Raw genomic sequence first — 19238 nt, 5'->3', positions numbered from 1 at the left:
CCTGCCATTGGCCCAGGGCGCGATCCTGGAGTCCCGGGATCGAGTCCCACATCGGGCTCCCGGCATGGAGCCTGCTTCTCCCTCTGCCTGTGTCTCTGCCTCTCTTTCTCTCTGTGTGTCTATCATGAATAAGTAAATAAAATCTTTAAAAAAATAAAAAGATTAGCTGTTAGACTAAAAGATTAGACTCATTCCCAACCATGGAAACCAGACTATAGTAAAATTATACTTTGGAAATGCTTGGTAAAACGTTAAATAGCTTCCAACATAGAATTTTATATTGAATATACCGTTCAGGAATAAAAAGGAACTTCCAGGTAGCTGAAGACATTGGTGGCAACCTAAGCTACCTGTTTCCCAATATGTCATTGCAGAATAATGAAAACAACAACAACAACAAAAACCACAAGAAGGACAAAGTAAATCTACACAAAAGTCACACTTTAAGCATCACTTGGAGTCAGAGAACTTTGAAATGTCAAACTACCTGAATAAAATGAGAAAAATCAAATTTCAGCATGGACTCTCATATGCCTGCCCCAGCACCACCCCAGTGCAAGGTTTTGTGGAGTCACGGCAGATGGAGATCAGCTGCAATATGAGAGGAGGATGCCTGTGCAAGGGCATTGCAAACATTAGTCTGAAACTACTGCCAGAAAGACCAAGTCCATCTTCAGTCTGAGTCTAAAAACACATCCAAGTAGATCAGAGCACAAACTATAGGGAAGGAGCTTCAAAGGGAGCAGGCATGATTTAAAGGGACAGCATTGAAACATAGCTTCTGGTGAAGGAAAAAGGTGAAAAAGAAAGGAGAAGCACCCTTTGACAATTAGGTGACGAGAAAGAAAAGAAGCAAAGAGGAAAATTTAAGCCTTGCAAGATAAATGAGTATTGCAAAATTGAGCACTTTTAACTCCTCCCTCTCACCAAAGCAAACCCACAAAAAACCCACTAAACTGCCTGGTACTTTAGTACCTACTAAAGTTGCTAGATTAATGGGAGACACCTCAGCCATGAAGCATGAAAATATAAATAACAGATACGGATATTGACAAGGAAAACACAAATGTATCATCACTTGCATATTTGTGCATGTGAAAAGTACAAAATAATCTATAGGTAAATTGGAAATAATAATTCAGTTCTGCTTCCAGCTGTGGGTGAATTGGCCTGAAACAAAAAGACCTTCCCATCAAGAACAATTAGAAAAGCTGGATTTTTTTTTAATTTTTTTTAATTTTATTTATCCATGATAGTCACACAGAGAGAGAGAGGCAGAGACACAGGCAGAGGGAGAAGCAGGCTCCATGCACCGGGAGCCCGACGTGGGACTCGATCCCGGGTCTCCAGGATCGCGCCCCGGGCCAAAGACAGGCACCAAACCGCTGCGCCACCCAGGGATCCCCAGAAAAGCTGGATTTAAAAGCAAAACAAAACTCTTGCTTGAAGGACCGAAGAACTACTAAGGTAACAAGGACTTATGGGGTCCAGATCCTAGAGCAAGGGGAATTCAGGGGTGAACAGGATAGTAAAGTTTCACCTTGAGGCATTTGTTGATTCATAACTAGTGACTGAGAGAGATACCTAGTAGCAGAGAGGTAAGTCAAGAGGCAGAGAACTCAAGCTTCTGCTTGAGTAGGCAGAATCATTGGTCAGGGAAAATACAAATTTAGCCTCCATCAAGACACTGCTCAACAGTCTTTCTTTTTTTTTTTTTTTTTAAGTGTTTTTATTTATTTATTCATGAGAGACAGAGAGAGAGAGAGAGGCAGAGACATAGGCAGAGGGAGAAGCAGGCTCCCTGCAGGGAGCCTGAGGGAGGACTCAATCCCAGGATCCTGGGATCACTCCCTGAGTCAAAGGCAAGACGCTCAACTGCTGAACCACCCAGGCATCCCTCAACAGGCTTTCAGTTAGGACACCTGAGTGGCTACATATTATTAGAAGTACAGGCTAATCAGAAACAAATTTTTACAAACCCAGATTCCTACTTGGTATTAGTTCCACTCCATGCTGGAGTAAGCTGACATGCCACTACCTGAACTGCTTGCATGAAGCAGGAGTAAACTGTCTCTGGAGGGAGATATTATCTAAAGCCTCAGATGATCACTACAAATTTTAATTTATAATATACAACATCTAATTGAAAGTTAATTTTATTGTCAAGACAATATCAAAAGATGAAAGATCAGGGACCCCTGGGTGGCGGCAGCGGTTTGGCGCCTGCCTTTGGCCCAGGGCACGATCCTGGAGACCCGGGATCAAATCCCACAACGGGCTCCCGGTGCATAGAGCCTGCTTCTTCCTCTGCCTCTCTCTCTCTCTCTCTCTCTCTCTGACTATCATAAATAAATAAAAATTTAAAAAGAAGATGAAAGATCAAGGGAAAAAAAAGAAACAGTCCCATAGGAGTTACAGACTTTTCATTTATCAGAAACTTTAAAATAATAGCAATGATAAATTCAAAAAGAAAAGATGGAGAATTTTAGCAAAGATTTTTTTTTAAGGTTTTATTTATTCATGAGAGACACAGAGAGAGACAGAGACACAGGGAGAAGCAGGTTCCATGCAGGGAACCCGACGCGGGACTTGATCCCCAGTCTCCAGGATCACGCCCAGGGCCGAAGGCAGCGCTAAACCGCTGAGCCACCCGGGCTGCCCTTAGCAAAGATTTTTAATCTTTATTTTGATCTGCAAAGATTTTAGCGAAGATTTAAAAATCTATTTAAAAATGGAAGCTTTTGATTCCAGACAAAATGGAATAGATGTATTTCTCTTCTATTCCTCCGAGTAAACAGAGCAAAAAACCTCATGTATTGTATACAAAACAAATAAGACTGAGTAAGATGGAGAGAAGGCAGACCAGTTAGGGACTTCAGAATCCAAGGAATGGTATGAAGTGAATTCCTTGGGTTTTCTTTCTGCTCACATATCCTATAGCGGGTGTTGCATTATACATCCCAGGCAGGGATATATATCCCATAATGGAGAAGTTGGCAATCCAGAGATGCCAAAGGGTGCAGACACAAAAAGCCCAAAAGAAAATACTTCTGTCGCCAAAGGACACAAAAAGGGGCAGGCTACCAAGATGGAATTGTTTTAGACAATAATTGCACTACTCCAGCCAAATGCTACCAAGAAAACAGGCCCATCTCTACGCCTTACAGCAATGGCTGACCTGGCAGCTACACTCCACCCTCCCCTGACTATAAAGAAGCCAGGGTAGTGGGTGGTGTCAAAAAAAGGCCCAGGTTAGGGCACCTGGGTGGCTCAGTCTGTTGAGCATCAGATTCTTGGTTTCCCCTCAGGTCATGATCTTCAACTTGGGAGATGGGAGATTGAATCCACTTCAGGTTCCACACTCAGGGAGAGCAGCTTCCCCTCTTACTCTCCTTTTCTTTCTGCCCCTCACCACCCCCCACACTCCGAAATGAATAAATATTAACAAAGAAGGCCCATATAGAGAGCTAGGACCTCCACCACAGCAGAGTGGTTATGAGGCCCCGCATTATGCCGTCAGTGGAGGCCATCCAGAGAAGCCCACCCAGAGAAGAGCAGTTAGGCACCCCAACCCACCACCTGGGTTATCATCAGAGGCCAGGGGAGAACCTGAACTTCTCTACTTCAACATTGTAGTGACAAGGCAAGTTCCCTACCAGCACAATGTCAGAGGACGCCTGCTTAAACAGAAGATTTAAATAAGATCCAGGGTCTTATAATACCTTAAAATATCCAGGATTACAACTTAAAAATAACTCATTATACCAAGAACCCAGAAAATTTAAACTTGAAGGAAAAAAAGATAATTAACAGGTGCCAATATCAAGATGACAAGATGTTGGAATTATCTGACAAGGACCTGATAAAAATATTTTAATGAGCAATTATAAACTTAAATGATAAGAAATTCATAAGCTTTGGAATGTAAAGAGACAGGAAAACCTCAGTCGAAAACAGTGATGGGTTCTCTTTTATGAAGTTAATTGATAAATTGATGTAATGCTGATCATAAACCATACTCAGGTTCTTTTATGATTTGTGTTGTCTTCTGTTTTCCCCCCCAAATTACAAAATTTTAGTCATTGTTACAGAAACCATTTCAGGGATGTTAGAACAACAGTTGTTGCCTAGCTATCATTGGAATACAGGGGAAATTTCCACCTCTCACTGTCTCTCCATTTCATGACCCATCTGAAGTTTAAATAAGAGACAGTGTGCTTTTCTGGGAAGTCTTTGGCTTTCTCCTTTTAACACTTTTCTTAATGGGGAATCTAGATCAATATATGATTATTTTCATAGTTTGTTTTCTTCAGAATAGTTTTGTGATTTTTATGTCTGGGTGATGGACTCTTCGTGTTTAATTATTTGCTTTTAAAATTTTGTCAAAGATCTCAGAAAACAAGCTCGACAGCTGGAAAATGAACTTGACCTGAAACTAGTTTCCTTCAGTAAACTTACTGAAAGGCCAATTTTTAATCCTTTGTTAATAATTATTGTTTCTTTAAGCGTCAGTTAATAACTCATTCTACTAAGAAATTCATAAGCTTTGGAATGTAAAGAGACAGGAAAACCTCAGTCGAAAACAGTGATGGGTTCTCTTTTATGAAGTTAATTGATAAATTGATGTAATGCTGATCATAAACCATACTCAGGTTCTTTTATGATTTGTGTTGTCTTCTGTTTTCCCCCCCAAATTACAAAATTTTAGTCATTGTTACAGAAACCATTTCAGGGATGTTAGAACAACAGTTGTTGCCTAGCTATCATTGGAATACAGGGGAAATTTCCACCTCTCACTGTCTCTCCATTTCATGACCCATCTGAAGTTTAAATAAGAGACAGTGTGCTTTTCTGGGAAGTCTTTGGCTTTCTCCTTTTAACACTTTTCTTAATGGGGAATCTAGATCAATATATGATTATTTTCATAGTTTGTTTTCTTCAGAATAGTTTTGTGATTTTTATGTCTGGGTGATGGACTCTTCGTGTTTAATTATTTGCTTTTAAAATTTTGTCAAAGATCTCAGAAAACAAGCTCGACAGCTGGAAAATGAACTTGACCTGAAACTAGTTTCCTTCAGTAAACTTACTGAAAGGCCAATTTTTAATCCTTTGTTAATAATTATTGTTTCTTTAAGCGTCAGTTAATAACTCATTCTACTAAGAAATTCATAAGCTTTGGAATGTAAAGAGACAGGAAAACCTCAGTCGAAAACAGTGATGGGTTCTCTTTTATGAAGTTAATTGATAAATTGATGTAATGCTGATCATAAACCATACTCAGGTTCTTTTATGATTTGTGTTGTCTTCTGTTTTCCCCCCCAAATTACAAAATTTTAGTCATTGTTACAGAAACCATTTCAGGGATGTTAGAACAACAGTTGTTGCCTAGCTATCATTGGAATACAGGGGAAATTTCCACCTCTCACTGTCTCTCCATTTCATGACCCATCTGAAGTTTAAATAAGAGACAGTGTGCTTTTCTGGGAAGTCTTTGGCTTTCTCCTTTTAACACTTTTCTTAATGGGGAATCTAGATCAATATATGATTATTTTCATAGTTTGTTTTCTTCAGAATAGTTTTGTGATTTTTATGTCTGGGTGATGGACTCTTCGTGTTTAATTATTTGCTTTTAAAATTTTGTCAAAGATCTCAGAAAACAAGCTCGACAGCTGGAAAATGAACTTGACCTGAAACTAGTTTCCTTCAGTAAACTTACTGAAAGGCCAATTTTTAATCCTTTGTTAATAATTATTGTTTCTTTAAGCGTCAGTTAATAACTCATTCTACTAAGAAATTCATAAGCTTTGGAATGTAAAGAGACAGGAAAACCTCAGTCGAAAACAGTGATGGGTTCTCTTTTATGAAGTTAATTGATAAATTGATGTAATGCTGATCATAAACCATACTCAGGTTCTTTTATGATTTGTGTTGTCTTCTGTTTTCCCCCCCAAATTACAAAATTTTAGTCATTGTTACAGAAACCATTTCAGGGATGTTAGAACAACAGTTGTTGCCTAGCTATCATTGGAATACAGGGGAAATTTCCACCTCTCACTGTCTCTCCATTTCATGACCCATCTGAAGTTTAAATAAGAGACAGTGTGCTTTTCTGGGAAGTCTTTGGCTTTCTCCTTTTAACACTTTTCTTAATGGGGAATCTAGATCAATATATGATTATTTTCATAGTTTGTTTTCTTCAGAATAGTTTTGTGATTTTTATGTCTGGGTGATGGACTCTTCGTGTTTAATTATTTGCTTTTAAAATTTTGTCAAAGATCTCAGAAAACAAGCTCGACAGCTGGAAAATGAACTTGACCTGAAACTAGTTTCCTTCAGTAAACTTACTGAAAGGCCAATTTTTAATCCTTTGTTAATAATTATTGTTTCTTTAAGCGTCAGTTAATAACTCATTCTACTAAGAAATTCATAAGCTTTGGAATGTAAAGAGACAGGAAAACCTCAGTCGAAAACAGTGATGGGTTCTCTTTTATGAAGTTAATTGATAAATTGATGTAATGCTGATCATAAACCATACTCAGGTTCTTTTATGATTTGTGTTGTCTTCTGTTTTCCCCCCCAAATTACAAAATTTTAGTCATTGTTACAGAAACCATTTCAGGGATGTTAGAACAACAGTTGTTGCCTAGCTATCATTGGAATACAGGGGAAATTTCCACCTCTCACTGTCTCTCCATTTCATGACCCATCTGAAGTTTAAATAAGAGACAGTGTGCTTTTCTGGGAAGTCTTTGGCTTTCTCCTTTTAACACTTTTCTTAATGGGGAATCTAGATCAATATATGATTATTTTCATAGTTTGTTTTCTTCAGAATAGTTTTGTGATTTTTATGTCTGGGTGATGGACTCTTCGTGTTTAATTATTTGCTTTTAAAATTTTGTCAAAGATCTCAGAAAACAAGCTCGACAGCTGGAAAATGAACTTGACCTGAAACTAGTTTCCTTCAGTAAACTTACTGAAAGGCCAATTTTTAATCCTTTGTTAATAATTATTGTTTCTTTAAGCGTCAGTTAATAACTCATTCTACTAAGAAATTCATAAGCTTTGGAATGTAAAGAGACAGGAAAACCTCAGTCGAAAACAGTGATGGGTTCTCTTTTATGAAGTTAATTGATAAATTGATGTAATGCTGATCATAAACCATACTCAGGTTCTTTTATGATTTGTGTTGTCTTCTGTTTTCCCCCCCAAATTACAAAATTTTAGTCATTGTTACAGAAACCATTTCAGGGATGTTAGAACAACAGTTGTTGCCTAGCTATCATTGGAATACAGGGGAAATTTCCACCTCTCACTGTCTCTCCATTTCATGACCCATCTGAAGTTTAAATAAGAGACAGTGTGCTTTTCTGGGAAGTCTTTGGCTTTCTCCTTTTAACACTTTTCTTAATGGGGAATCTAGATCAATATATGATTATTTTCATAGTTTGTTTTCTTCAGAATAGTTTTGTGATTTTTATGTCTGGGTGATGGACTCTTCGTGTTTAATTATTTGCTTTTAAAATTTTGTCAAAGATCTCAGAAAACAAGCTCGACAGCTGGAAAATGAACTTGACCTGAAACTAGTTTCCTTCAGTAAACTTACTGAAAGGCCAATTTTTAATCCTTTGTTAATAATTATTGTTTCTTTAAGCGTCAGTTAATAACTCATTCTACTAAGAAATTCATAAGCTTTGGAATGTAAAGAGACAGGAAAACCTCAGTCGAAAACAGTGATGGGTTCTCTTTTATGAAGTTAATTGATAAATTGAAGTAATGTTTTGTAATCCTTATTCCTGAAAGATGAGATCCTTATAATATTTCTTTATATATTTCAGCCCTTGTATTTTGAGGCCACTTTACCATGAATGAAAGTATTCACATCTAGGGATCCCTGGGTGGCGCAGCGGTTTGGCGCCTGCCTTTGGCCCAGGGCATGATCCTGGAGACTCGGGATCGAATCCCACGTTGGGCTCCCGGTGCATGGAGCCTGCTTCTCCCTCCGCCTGTGTCCTCTGCCTCTCTCTCTCTCTCTCAATCTCTCTCTCTCTCTCTGACTATCATAAATAAATAAAAATTTAAAAAGAAGATGAAAGATCAAGGGAAAAAAAAGAAACAGTCCCATAGGAGTTACAGACTTTTCATTTATCAGAAACTTTAAAATAATAGCAATGATAAATTCAAAAAGAAAAGATGGAGAATTTTAGCAAAGATTTTTTTTTAAGGTTTTATTTATTCATGAGAGACACAGAGAGAGACAGAGACACAGGGAGAAGCAGGTTCCATGCAGGGAACCCGACGCGGGACTTGATCCCCAGTCTCCAGGATCACGCCCAGGGCCGAAGGCAGCGCTAAACCGCTGAGCCAACCCGGGCTGCCCTTAGCAAAGATTTTTAATCTTTATTTTGATCTGCAAAGATTTTAGCGAAGATTTAAAAATCTATTTAAAAATGGAAGCTTTTGATTCCAGACAAAATGGAATAGATGTATTTCTCTTCTATTCCTCCGAGTAAACAGAGCAAAAAACCTCATGTATTGTATACAAAACAAATAAGACTGAGTAAGATGGAGAGAAGGCAGACCAGTTAGGGACTTCAGAATCCAAGGAATGGTATGAAGTGAATTCCTTGGGTTTTCTTTCTGCTCACATATCCTATAGCGGGTGTTGCATTATACATCCCAGGCAGGGATATATATCCCATAATGGAGAAGTTGGCAATCCAGAGATGCCAAAGGGTGCAGACACAAAAAGCCCAAAAGAAAATACTTCTGTCGCCAAAGGACACAAAAAGGGGCAGGCTACCAAGATGGAATTGTTTTAGACAATAATTGCACTACTCCAGCCAAATGCTACCAAGAAAACAGGCCCATCTCTACGCCTTACAGCAATGGCTGACCTGGCAGCTACACTCCACCCTCCCCTGACTATAAAGAAGCCAGGGTAGTGGGTGGTGTCAAAAAAAGGCCCAGGTTAGGGCACCTGGGTGGCTCAGTCTGTTGAGCATCAGATTCTTGGTTTCCCCTCAGGTCATGATCTTCAACTTGGGAGATGGGAGATTGAATCCACTTCAGGTTCCACACTCAGGGAGAGCAGCTTCCCCTCTTACTCTCCTTTTCTTTCTGCCCCTCACCACCCCCCACACTCCGAAATGAATAAATATTAACAAAGAAGGCCCATATAGAGAGCTAGGACCTCCACCACAGCAGAGTGGTTATGAGGCCCCGCATTATGCCGTCAGTGGAGGCCATCCAGAGAAGCCCACCCAGAGAAGAGCAGTTAGGCACCCCAACCCACCACCTGGGTTATCATCAGAGGCCAGGGGAGAACCTGAACTTCTCTACTTCAACATTGTAGTGACAAGGCAAGTTCCCTACCACCCCCACCAGCACAATGTCAGAGGACGCCTGCTTAAACAGAAGATTTAAATAAGATCCAGGGTCTTATAATACCTTAAAATATCCAGGATTACAACTTAAAAATAACTCATTATACCAAGAACCCAGAAAATTTAAACTTGAAAGAAAAAAAGATAATTAACAGGTGCCAATATCAAGATGACAAGATGTTGGAATTATCTGACAAGGACCTGATAAAAATATTTTAATGAGCAATTACAAATAAACTTAAATGATAAGAAAGACTCTTAGGAAAGAAATAGAAGATATGAGGAACCAAATGGAAATTTTAGATCTGGGGGCACCAGGGTGGCTCAGTGGTTGAGTGTCTGCCTTTGCTCAAGTCATGATCCTGGGATCCTGGGATGGAGTTCCACATCCGGCTCTGTGCAGGGAGCCTGCTTCTCCCTCTCCCTATGTCTCTGCCTCTCTCTCTCTTTCTCATGAATAAATAAAATCTTTAACAAAAAAATAAATTTTATATCTGAAAAATACAATAATTGAAATTAAACATCTCAGTGAATGGCCTCAATAGCAGAATGGATGGGAGAGAGGAAAGATATGCCCGTCAGTGAAACTGAAGACAAAAAAAGAAATTACGGGGGATCCCTGGGTGGCTCAGTGGTTTAGCGCCACCTTCCGCCCAAGGCGTGATCCTGGAAACCCGGGATCGAGTCCTGCATTGGGCTCCCTGCATAGAGCTGGCTTCTCCCTCTGCCTGTGTCTCTGCCTCTCTCTCACTCTGTGTCTGTCATAAATAAATAAAATCTGCCTCTGCTTCTCTCTCTGTCTCTCACGAATAAATAAATTTTAAAAATATTTTTTAAAAAATAGAAATTACCCAATCTGAACAACAGAAAACAGACTGAAAAAAAAATTAATAGAGCCTCAGGGATATGTACGACTCTAACAAAAGATCTAGCATTCATGTCATCAGAATCCCAGAGGGAGAGGAAAAAGAGTAAGGGACAGAAAAAGTTTTATAAGAAACAACGGCTGAAAATTCCCCAAATTTGGCAAATGACATAAACCTAAGATTCAAGAAGCTGAGCAAATCCCAAACCGGATAAAACCAAAGAAATCCACATTAAGACACATCTTAATCAACTTTCTGAAAAGTAAAGAAAAAATCTGGAAAGCAGTACTTAGCTATAGTAGAAAAACAATTCAAAAAACAGCCAATTTCTCATCAGAACCGTGGAGGCCAGGAGGAATTGGGCACGTTTTCAAGTGCTAAAGGGAAAGAAAAAAAAAAAAAAAAACTGTGAACCTCAGATTCTACATCTGGCAACAATATCTTTCAGGAATTAAGGGGAAATCAAGACATTACCAGATGAAGGAAAACGAGTCGAATTTGTCTCCAGCTGACCTACTCTTTAGAAACGGCTAAAGGAAGTTCTTGAAACAGAAGGGCAATGATACAAGAAGGAATCCTGGAACATCGGGAGGGAAGAAAGAAAAATGTTAAGAGTAAAGTATGGATAAATGCAGTCCACTTTCCTTCTGCTTTTGAATTCTGTAAGTCATGTTTGGCAGTTGAAGCAAAAATGGTAACGTTATGTGGTGTGGTTCTCAATGAATGTAGAGGAAATCTTAAAGAGTCGTAAGTGGGAGTGGGTAAAGGGACAGGTGTGATTTAAACACCTCTATGGGACGTAACTTTTCTACATTTCACTAGAACCGGTAAAATGCGGACACAAGCCAACTGCGATGATTTGTGTGTCTTTCAGGGCGGCTTTGGACGGCTGATTCCGACAGGTTGAGGGGGCCGGATGAGGTGCACGGACGCAGGCGGCCAGGTAGGCCGCACACCTGCCCGAGCCCGAGGGATGCTGGAGCACCCGCGGAGGAGGCCGGATGAAAGGGCTCGTCTTGGGAAGAAAAGAGCCTGCGGCGCCGAGAAGGGAAAGCGGTTGGCTGAACACTGACGATGACTTTCTTCTCCGCCACGCTGGCTCCTGCTGAGAGAGGGGGTAAGCTGACCTGAGGGCGATGATGCGGGTTTGGGGCGCCGGAGAGGACAGGAGCAGCACCAGGACAGACACTCAGGTAGTGTCTGGGATTAAAACTGGTTTCCAGCCCCATTGCTGAAGAGCTGTAAAAGGATTAGTTGACCGCCGGGGGGCGGTGTCCGTGGAAACTGACGTATCCCGTCGGCCCTGGCGCCGGGGCGGAAGAAGGTGCGGAAGTGATTCTCTGGCTCGCATCGTCTCTACTCTCCTATCCCGACTGACGTTGGACAACAAAGATGGCTGCAGGAACCAGCAATTACTGGGAAGGTGAGGGCGAGGCTTCCGTGTGGGTCTCACCAAGAGGTAGAAGGGCTGGGTAAGGACGGGTCTTGGGGGAGGCGGCAGAGGAAAGAGCCCGGCCTCCGGAGCGGCCGAGCTGACGGGTGAGGCTTCTCTAGTGGGAGCCCCTGGCCTGGGGGCTGAAGAGCCCGAACGGTCTGGGGCAGGGGGGCTGAGCCGAGAGGCAGCGAGACTTGGGACAGAGGTGGGCGGAAGGAGCTGGGCGGGGAAGGAAGGTCCTGAGTCCCTGGGGGAGAGCTGAGTTGAGGGGCCAGGCGAACTTGGACGAAGGGGCTTGGGGGACGAACTCTGAGAGGAGACGAGTTTTGAGCGAGAATATCCCGACCCCAGGAGGCTGGAAGAGTCAGCGTTTTAAGAGTTGCGGTCACTGTTGGACAGCGGAGTAGGATAAGGGGAAGAAGGAACTTGTCAGTCCGGTCCATCGAGGGAAGTTATATGAACGAAGTGTCTCCTCCTCGGTCCCTTTGGCAGGACTTCGGGCTGGGACTTCGAGGATTGGGTTTGGAGACTTCCAGTCGCGGTTTGGAGACTGAGGAAATAATTACCCTCTGCCGTGGAGATGGGTTTTATTAAAAAGCGAAAGTTGAGAGAACCAGTGTGAATTGCGATGATTGCATTTGCTATATACCTCTTTAGCACCCCCCCCCCAAAAAAAACCTGTCTTGTGATTTGACAAGTACGTTTATTGAATTAATGAAAATATGTTCCGATCGAGTGGGCTGTTATAAAATTCCCTCCTGGACCATGATGACGACCGAGGGTCAGAGAAGGCTCATCTGTTTCTTTCCATTGTCTCTCTGCTCTATTACAATGGGAGCTACTCTCCGAAGCCTCTTGGAAACCACAAGTAACAGTACTGTCACCAGCAGCCAGTTAGTTGGTTTAAGAGCTTAGTTCTAAGTTCGTCCGTATTTGCCTTATTACACTTTCAGAATGCTTTGTTTTGTTTTGTTTTGGTTTTTGGATGTTTTCTACTAGGGAGGACAGTTCTGGTTGCAGAGAAGCATGATTATAGTTTAAAACATGTATTTAAATGCCCATTTGAAATGTGTGTGCTAGATAGAAAACATTTTTAAGTTCTGTAGAACCGGCTATTGGTATCCTTAATACTAGTCGTTAGGCTATAGTTTTTTGAAGCGCCATGTTGTGATAATTACAACAGCTTGTTGTTGACATCCTACTCTGTGCGAAGGGCTTTAAGCACATGGTTACAAATGCATAGAAAAACCCTGAAGGTAGGGTCCTAGGATGGAGCCCTGCTCCAGCTGCTAGCTCAGCAGGAGTCTGCTTGAGGATTTCGGTTCCCCCCCCCCCTTCCCTTGCTCATGCTCACTGTCTTTCTCTCAAATAAATAAATCCCTGGGTGGCTCAGTGGTTTGGTGCCTCCCTTCGGCCCAGAGCGTGATCTTGGAGTCCCCGGATCGAGTCCCACATCCGGCTCCCTGCATGGAGCCTGCTTCTCCCTCCGCCTGTGTCTCTGCCTCTCTCTCTCTCTCAATCTCTCTCTCTCTCTCTGTCTGTCTGTCTCTCATGAATAAATTCTTTAAAAATAAATAAATAAATCTTAACAACAAAACAAAAAGGAAGGTTCATTGGTTCAGTAGATTTTCAATAAATCTCAGAGCCAAGTTCTCAAAATCTCAGGATGTTAGGATGAGATAAGATGCGGAGACTTGGTCTCTGGCAAAATATGCTCCACTGTGTTCTACTGCTTCCTACTCTGGTTGCTGATAAATATATTGAAGTAATGTTTTGTAATCCTTATTCCTGAAAGATGAGATCCTTATAATATTTCTTTATATATTTCAGCCCTTGTATTTTGAGGCCCACTTTACCATGAATGAAAGTATTCACATCTAGGGATCCCTGGGTGGCGCAGCGGTTTGGCGCCTGCCTTTGGCCCAGGGCATGATCCTGGAGACTCGGGATCGAATCCCACGTTGGGCTCCCGGTGCATGGAGCCTGCTTCTCCCTCTGCCTATGTCTCTGCCTCCTGACTGGACTTCTGTCCCTCAACCACTAAGCCAAATTACTATAATGTTTCTTTTTGCTTCTGTTCTTTTAAAACTTAGGCCCTTATTTTTGTCATACTTTTATTTGACCTTGTTAGTCACATAGTTTATTATTCATTTTAGCCTCTGTGAATTTCCTTCAGTAAACTTACTGAAAGGCCAATTTTTAATCCTTTGTTAATAATTATTGTTTCTTTAAGCGTCAGTTAATAACTCATTCTACTAAGAAATTCATAAGCTTTGGAATGTAAAGAGACAGGAAAACCTCAGTCGAAAACAGTGATGGGTTCTCTTTTATGAAGTTAATTGATAAATTGATGTAATGCTGATCATAAACCATACTCAGGTTCTTTTATGATTTGTGTTGTCTTCTGTTTTCCCCCCAAATTACAAAATTTTAGTCATTGTTACAGAAACCATTTCAGGGATGTTAGAACAACAGTTGTTGCCTAGCTATCATTGGAATACAGGGGAAATTTCCACCTCTCACTGTCTCTCCATTTCATGACCCATCTGAAGTTTAAATAAGAGACAGTGTGCTTTTCTGGGGAAGTCTTTGGCTTTCTCCTTTTAACACTTTTCTTAATGGGGAATCTAGATCAATATATGATTATTTTCATAGTTTGTTTTCTTCAGAATAGTTTTGTGATTTTTATGTCTGGGTGATGGACTCTTCGTGTTTAATTATTTGCTTTTAAAATTTTGTCAAAGATCTCAGAAAACAAGCTCGACAGCTGGAAAATGAACTTGACCTGAAACTAGTTTCCTTCAGTAAACTATGTACAAGTTACAGTCACAGCGGTGCCCGAGATGGAAGACGCGACAGGTATAGGTACTACCAGATTCTGTCTCTTATGCCTTAAGCCATAGAATGTTTTTAAAATCATTAAAAAATAAGCTAAAATGTGTAACTCTGTAACTCAGTCTATTGGTGAATTTTTGGTATTTTATGTGTTTTTGTTATTTATATGTTAGTAATTTATAAAAATTTTTCTTAATTCTTGAGACTAGCATTTATTTGGGATCCTTAGGTGAAGGTTGTGATGGTGTCAGGAGGAAAATGCTAAGGCTTAAGAATGAGTCTGTATCAGAGGTAAGTTTCTAGTTTAGCAGTGTAAGGGAATGTGGTTGATTTCCCACATTGTATTTCTTATAACTTCTGGTTGTTAAATGGATCTAAGAAACTATTCAAATGTAAAGTATACATACTGCTATTCTGGTGTTTTATAATGAATCTAATGCAGTGTGTATCCTCACTATTAATCATTGAAGTTGTTTTTAATTTTGGTTCTTTTTTGAGAAACCAGAACAGTATTGTATTGAACATAGGAAAAATGTATCCTTATCTTTGAATCTTATGCTCACTTTAGGCCATCCACTTGTTTAAAAAAATATTAGGAAATATTTAAGATACTTAGAAAGATATGAAGAATAATGAATCCTCATGTGCCTGTTTTCCTCTTTAAGAAATAATCATTATCAGTTCAGTTGAAGCCCCTAATTTCCCATTTTCTGCCTCCCTATAATCTTATGTTTTTACTACATATGTTTGTGTTCCTAACAATTTGTAGTATCTTACTACAATAGTTACTTTGCAACTTGGTTTTTGTTTAACATTATCTTTGTGATTAAGCTTTGGGTACGTTTAGCTGTGGTATATTCATTTGCTACATACAGCATCATATTGTGGTTGTGTTGTGTATTATAATTTGCAGATGGACATTGTTTCTAATTTTTGCTAATTTAATAGCTGACACAGTGTTCATCACGTGTCAGATACTGTTGTAAGAGCTGTATATGAAGGCTGATAGGAACATTTTTACCTATAAAAATGGCACATATCTATCAGTGGAATTGCTGGTAGCAGAGTTGTTATCCTTTATTTCATATACTTTTTTGAGGATTGGCTGTGGGTGGGATTTTTTTTCAGCCAATCATTATAAAACAATAAAAATTGAGCATGGATTTTTTTTTTTTTTTTAATTATGATAGTCACAGAGAGAGAGAGAGAGAGAGAGGCAGAGACATAGGCAGAGGGAGAAGCAGGCTCCATGCACTGGGAGCCTGATGTGGGATTTGATCCTGGGTCTCCAGGATCGCGCCCTGGGCCAAAGGCAGGCGCCAAACCGCTGCGCCACCCAGGGATCCCTGAGCATGGATTTGAACCCAGGTCTTTCTGTCTCCAGAGCCTGTGCTCTAAAACTTTTTCTTTTTCAAGGTTTTATTTATTTATTTATTTATTTATTTATTTATTTATTTATTTATTTATTTATCTGAGAGAGAGAGAGAGAGAGAGAGAGAGAGAGAAGCACAAGTAAGGAGGAGAGGCAGAAGAGGAGGATGAAGCAGACTTCTCACTGGGCAGGGACCCCAATGTGATACTCATGACCGGAGAAGAAGGCAGACACTTAACTGATTGAGCCACCTAGGCACCCCACTCTAAACCTTTTTATGAACATTCCAACAAAAAGATTCATTTCAACATCATAGCCAAAGTATTGCTTCTTTTAAATAAGGGCAAATTATTAAAGAATTAACGATAGCAGGGCGAACATACTGACTATAGGACCTAAAAGTAAGCTGTTGCCATGTCATATAGCTTTGTTTGCCTGATGTTATTTTGGATTTGCCTTTACTTAGCAGGTAAAGAAAATGACGAAGGTTCTTTTGTATGTTAAACTTATTTTATCACTGAAAAGCATTTTTCCTGTATTTAAGTGTCCTGCTTGATTATGCCAGTGAGTATACAATTTTAAAACTCTGAATTGTCAAGAGACACAATTACATGATGCTTTTTCTATATTTTCTGTGCTTCATGAATATAATACTTCTACAACAAATTGGGACTGACTTTGTAGATTTCCTACAGCCCAACTCTCCCTTCAGTAAGAAACCTAAGGCCATGAGGATCAAAGATTCAATGTATGTTCTAAAGTGTTGTTATTGCCTAGATTGAAAACATGTCATATTGAATAAACTCGGTGATGACTGGAATTTTTCATCTAGGAGAAATTTTTTTTTTTTTTTTTACTTTTTTTTACTTTTTGTGTTTTGAGAACTTTATGGCCTATGGATCATCACATTAACTATAAAGTGAATTCACTTTAACTGAATTGTAGAATTGTGGAGAGGTTTTTGACCATTTCCCTGGACTCATAGACTCTGAGAATGGTGAAAATGGAGATTGTCTCTTCATTTATTCAAGTATTTAATGAGTATCTACCATGTGCCCGACACTGTTCTAGGTGCTTGCCATACATCTGTGAACAAGCAGTTTCCCTCTTCAGAGAGCTCACGTTTGTTGGCCCATTGTTCTTTTTCATATATCTGGGGAGGATCCCTATTAGTAGTATTTAGAGCATTTTTGCCTGGGCACATTCTAAGAAGTAACCATAGAACATTGGGTTAGCTCTAACATATAATAAAGAACTAGGAGGGATCCCTGGGTGGCTGAGCGGTTTGGCACCTACCTTCGGCCCAGGGCGTGATCCTGGAGTCCTGGGATTGAGTCCAGCATCGGGCTCCCTGCATGGAGCCTGCTTCTCCCCTGCCTGTGTCTCTGCCTCTCTCTCTCTCTCTCTCTCTCTCTCTCTCTCTCTCTCTGTCTTTCATGAATAAATAAAATCTTAAAAAAAAAAAAAAAAAGAACTAGGTATTTGGATATATTTTAAGACAAGTAAATTAGAAATAAAAATTTCATACCTAATTAAGCATTTTAAGTAAAAATTCTTTTCATTAGTTACTTTTTGATTACTTTGTTGCCCATTACTATTGCTGTGGAATTGTATGTGGAGGGGGAAATAGTAGCCAAAGTTGTTTTTTTTTTTTTAATGTTAAACTGATGATTTAATCTATTTTCATTTACCACACCCAAGCACTGTCATAGGGCAGGACAAAGTCTTCACTAAGATTGAAGAGCTTTGTCATTGCCTGGGTACTTATCTGTGTTCAGTAGAACTGAGATCTCAGTTGAGCTGCTCACATGATAATGCATACCATTTGGGGACCAAATGAAGGTTAGTCGATTTTCAGAAGAGGCAAAATAAATTTTCTGGACATCTGGTTTTATTTATTTATTTTTAATTTTTAAAGATTTTACCCATTTATTCATGAGAGAGAGAGAGAGAGAGAGGCAGGGACACAGGCAGAGGGAGAAGCAGGCTCCATGCAGGTAGCCTGACATGGGACTCGATCCTGGCTCTCTAGGATCAAGCCCTGGGCTGAAGGTGGTGTGAAACTGCTGAGCCACCTGGCCTGTCAAGGACATCTGGTTTTAGAATTTGAATCTTTTGGGATGCCCGGGTGGCTTAGGAGATTGAGCGTCAATCTTTGGCTCAGGGCGTGATCCCTGGGTCCCAGGATCGAGTTCCACATCGTGCTCCCTGCAAGGAGCCTGCTTTTCTCTCTCTCTCTCCAATGAATAAATAAATAAAATCTTAAAAAAAAAAAAAAAAGAATTTGAATCTTTCAAACGTAAGTTTCATTTGTAAAAAGTTAGATTTTTGACTGACTATTCAGATTAGAAAACAGTTCACATTTTTGTAAAAATAACCAAAAAAACCCCTACTGTATTGCATAATATAAGTAGAAATGTAGAAAGTTGGTACTGAAACTTCCCTGCTGGACATGGCTATCTATTTTAGCCTTAAAGCCAGTTCCTGATTACTTAATAACTAGTAATCCAGTCTGTGAATCATATAAATCTCAATTTTATTTCTTTTTGGCAAGAGTCAAGGAAAGAAAAGAGAACTTAATTTGAATAACCATTATTGCTTATGAGTAAAAATTTGAAAGACTGTTCTTCACAGATCTCATGACTTTTTTTTTTTTTTTTAGATCTCATGACATAATTCATAATACCTTTTATACTTTCTTTTTTATGTAGTACTACTTAGTTCTCCAGTTTTGTTACACATAATTTGTTTTTTTTTTTAGATTCAGCATTTAATTGGGCACTGCCACAGCTTAAGTTACTCTACATTACTAGGGTTAGATATATTAAAGCTCAGAAAAACCTTATGTACAATTACACTTTATATTGGAGGTGCCTTGGTGGCTTGGCTCAGTCAGTTAAGCATCCAGCTCTTGATTTCGGCTCAGGTCATGATCTAACGGTCATAAGATCAAGCCCTGTGTCAGGTTCCATACAGGACTTGGAACCTTCTTAAGATTCTCTCTCTCCCTCTGCCCCTCACCATTCACCCATCCACCACCATATGTGCATGTACACTATCAAAAAAAAAAAAAAAAAACCACCTATTTTATACTGAATTTAATAATTAGAATGTGTGTGATTTTTCTAGAAAAGCTAGTTTCTTTCTTTCTTTCTTTTTTTTTTTAAAGATTTATTTATTTATTTATTTATGATAGACAGAAAAAGAGAGGCAGAGACACAGGAGGAAGGAGAAGCAGGCTCCATGCCGGGAGCCCAATGTGTGACTTGATCCCAGGACTCCAGGATCGCGCCCTGGGCCAAAGGCAGGCTCTAAACTGCTGAGCCACCCAGGGATCCCCGAAAAGC

General features: G+C 39.9%; 1 protein-coding gene and 1 long non-coding RNA gene across 3 annotated transcripts in view; one reads left to right on the top strand and one right to left on the bottom strand.

Moving 5' to 3' along the window:
- Positions 1-10554: 10554 nt before the first annotated feature.
- LOC121473262 lies at positions 10555-11594 on the bottom strand. The gene is made up of 3 exons (XR_005983130.1): positions 11377-11594; positions 10724-10826; positions 10555-10626 (listed from the first exon to the last, which is right to left on the bottom strand). It is a non-coding gene; the product is annotated as an uncharacterized LOC121473262 (long non-coding RNA).
- GOSR1 (golgi SNAP receptor complex member 1) overlaps positions 11589-19238 on the top strand; it is a 54660-nt gene continuing 47010 nt past the window's right edge. The window contains exons 1-2 of one of the 2 annotated variants that reach the window (XM_041725353.1): positions 11589-11672; positions 14429-14543. In XM_041725353.1, coding sequence (XP_041581287.1) covers positions 11642-11672; positions 14429-14543 — 146 coding nt within the window. In that variant the 5' untranslated portion in view covers positions 11589-11641. Of the gene's footprint in view, positions 11673-14428; positions 14550-19238 lie in introns of both variants that reach the window. The other variant, XM_041725351.1, reaches the window with a different exon arrangement.

The sequence above is a fragment of the Vulpes lagopus genome, chromosome 12, assembly GCF_018345385.1.
Source record: "Vulpes lagopus strain Blue_001 chromosome 12, ASM1834538v1, whole genome shotgun sequence".
In the NCBI taxonomy this organism is placed as follows: Eukaryota; Metazoa; Chordata; class Mammalia; order Carnivora; family Canidae; genus Vulpes; species Vulpes lagopus.
This window is presented reverse-complemented; position numbering and strand designations above follow the sequence as displayed.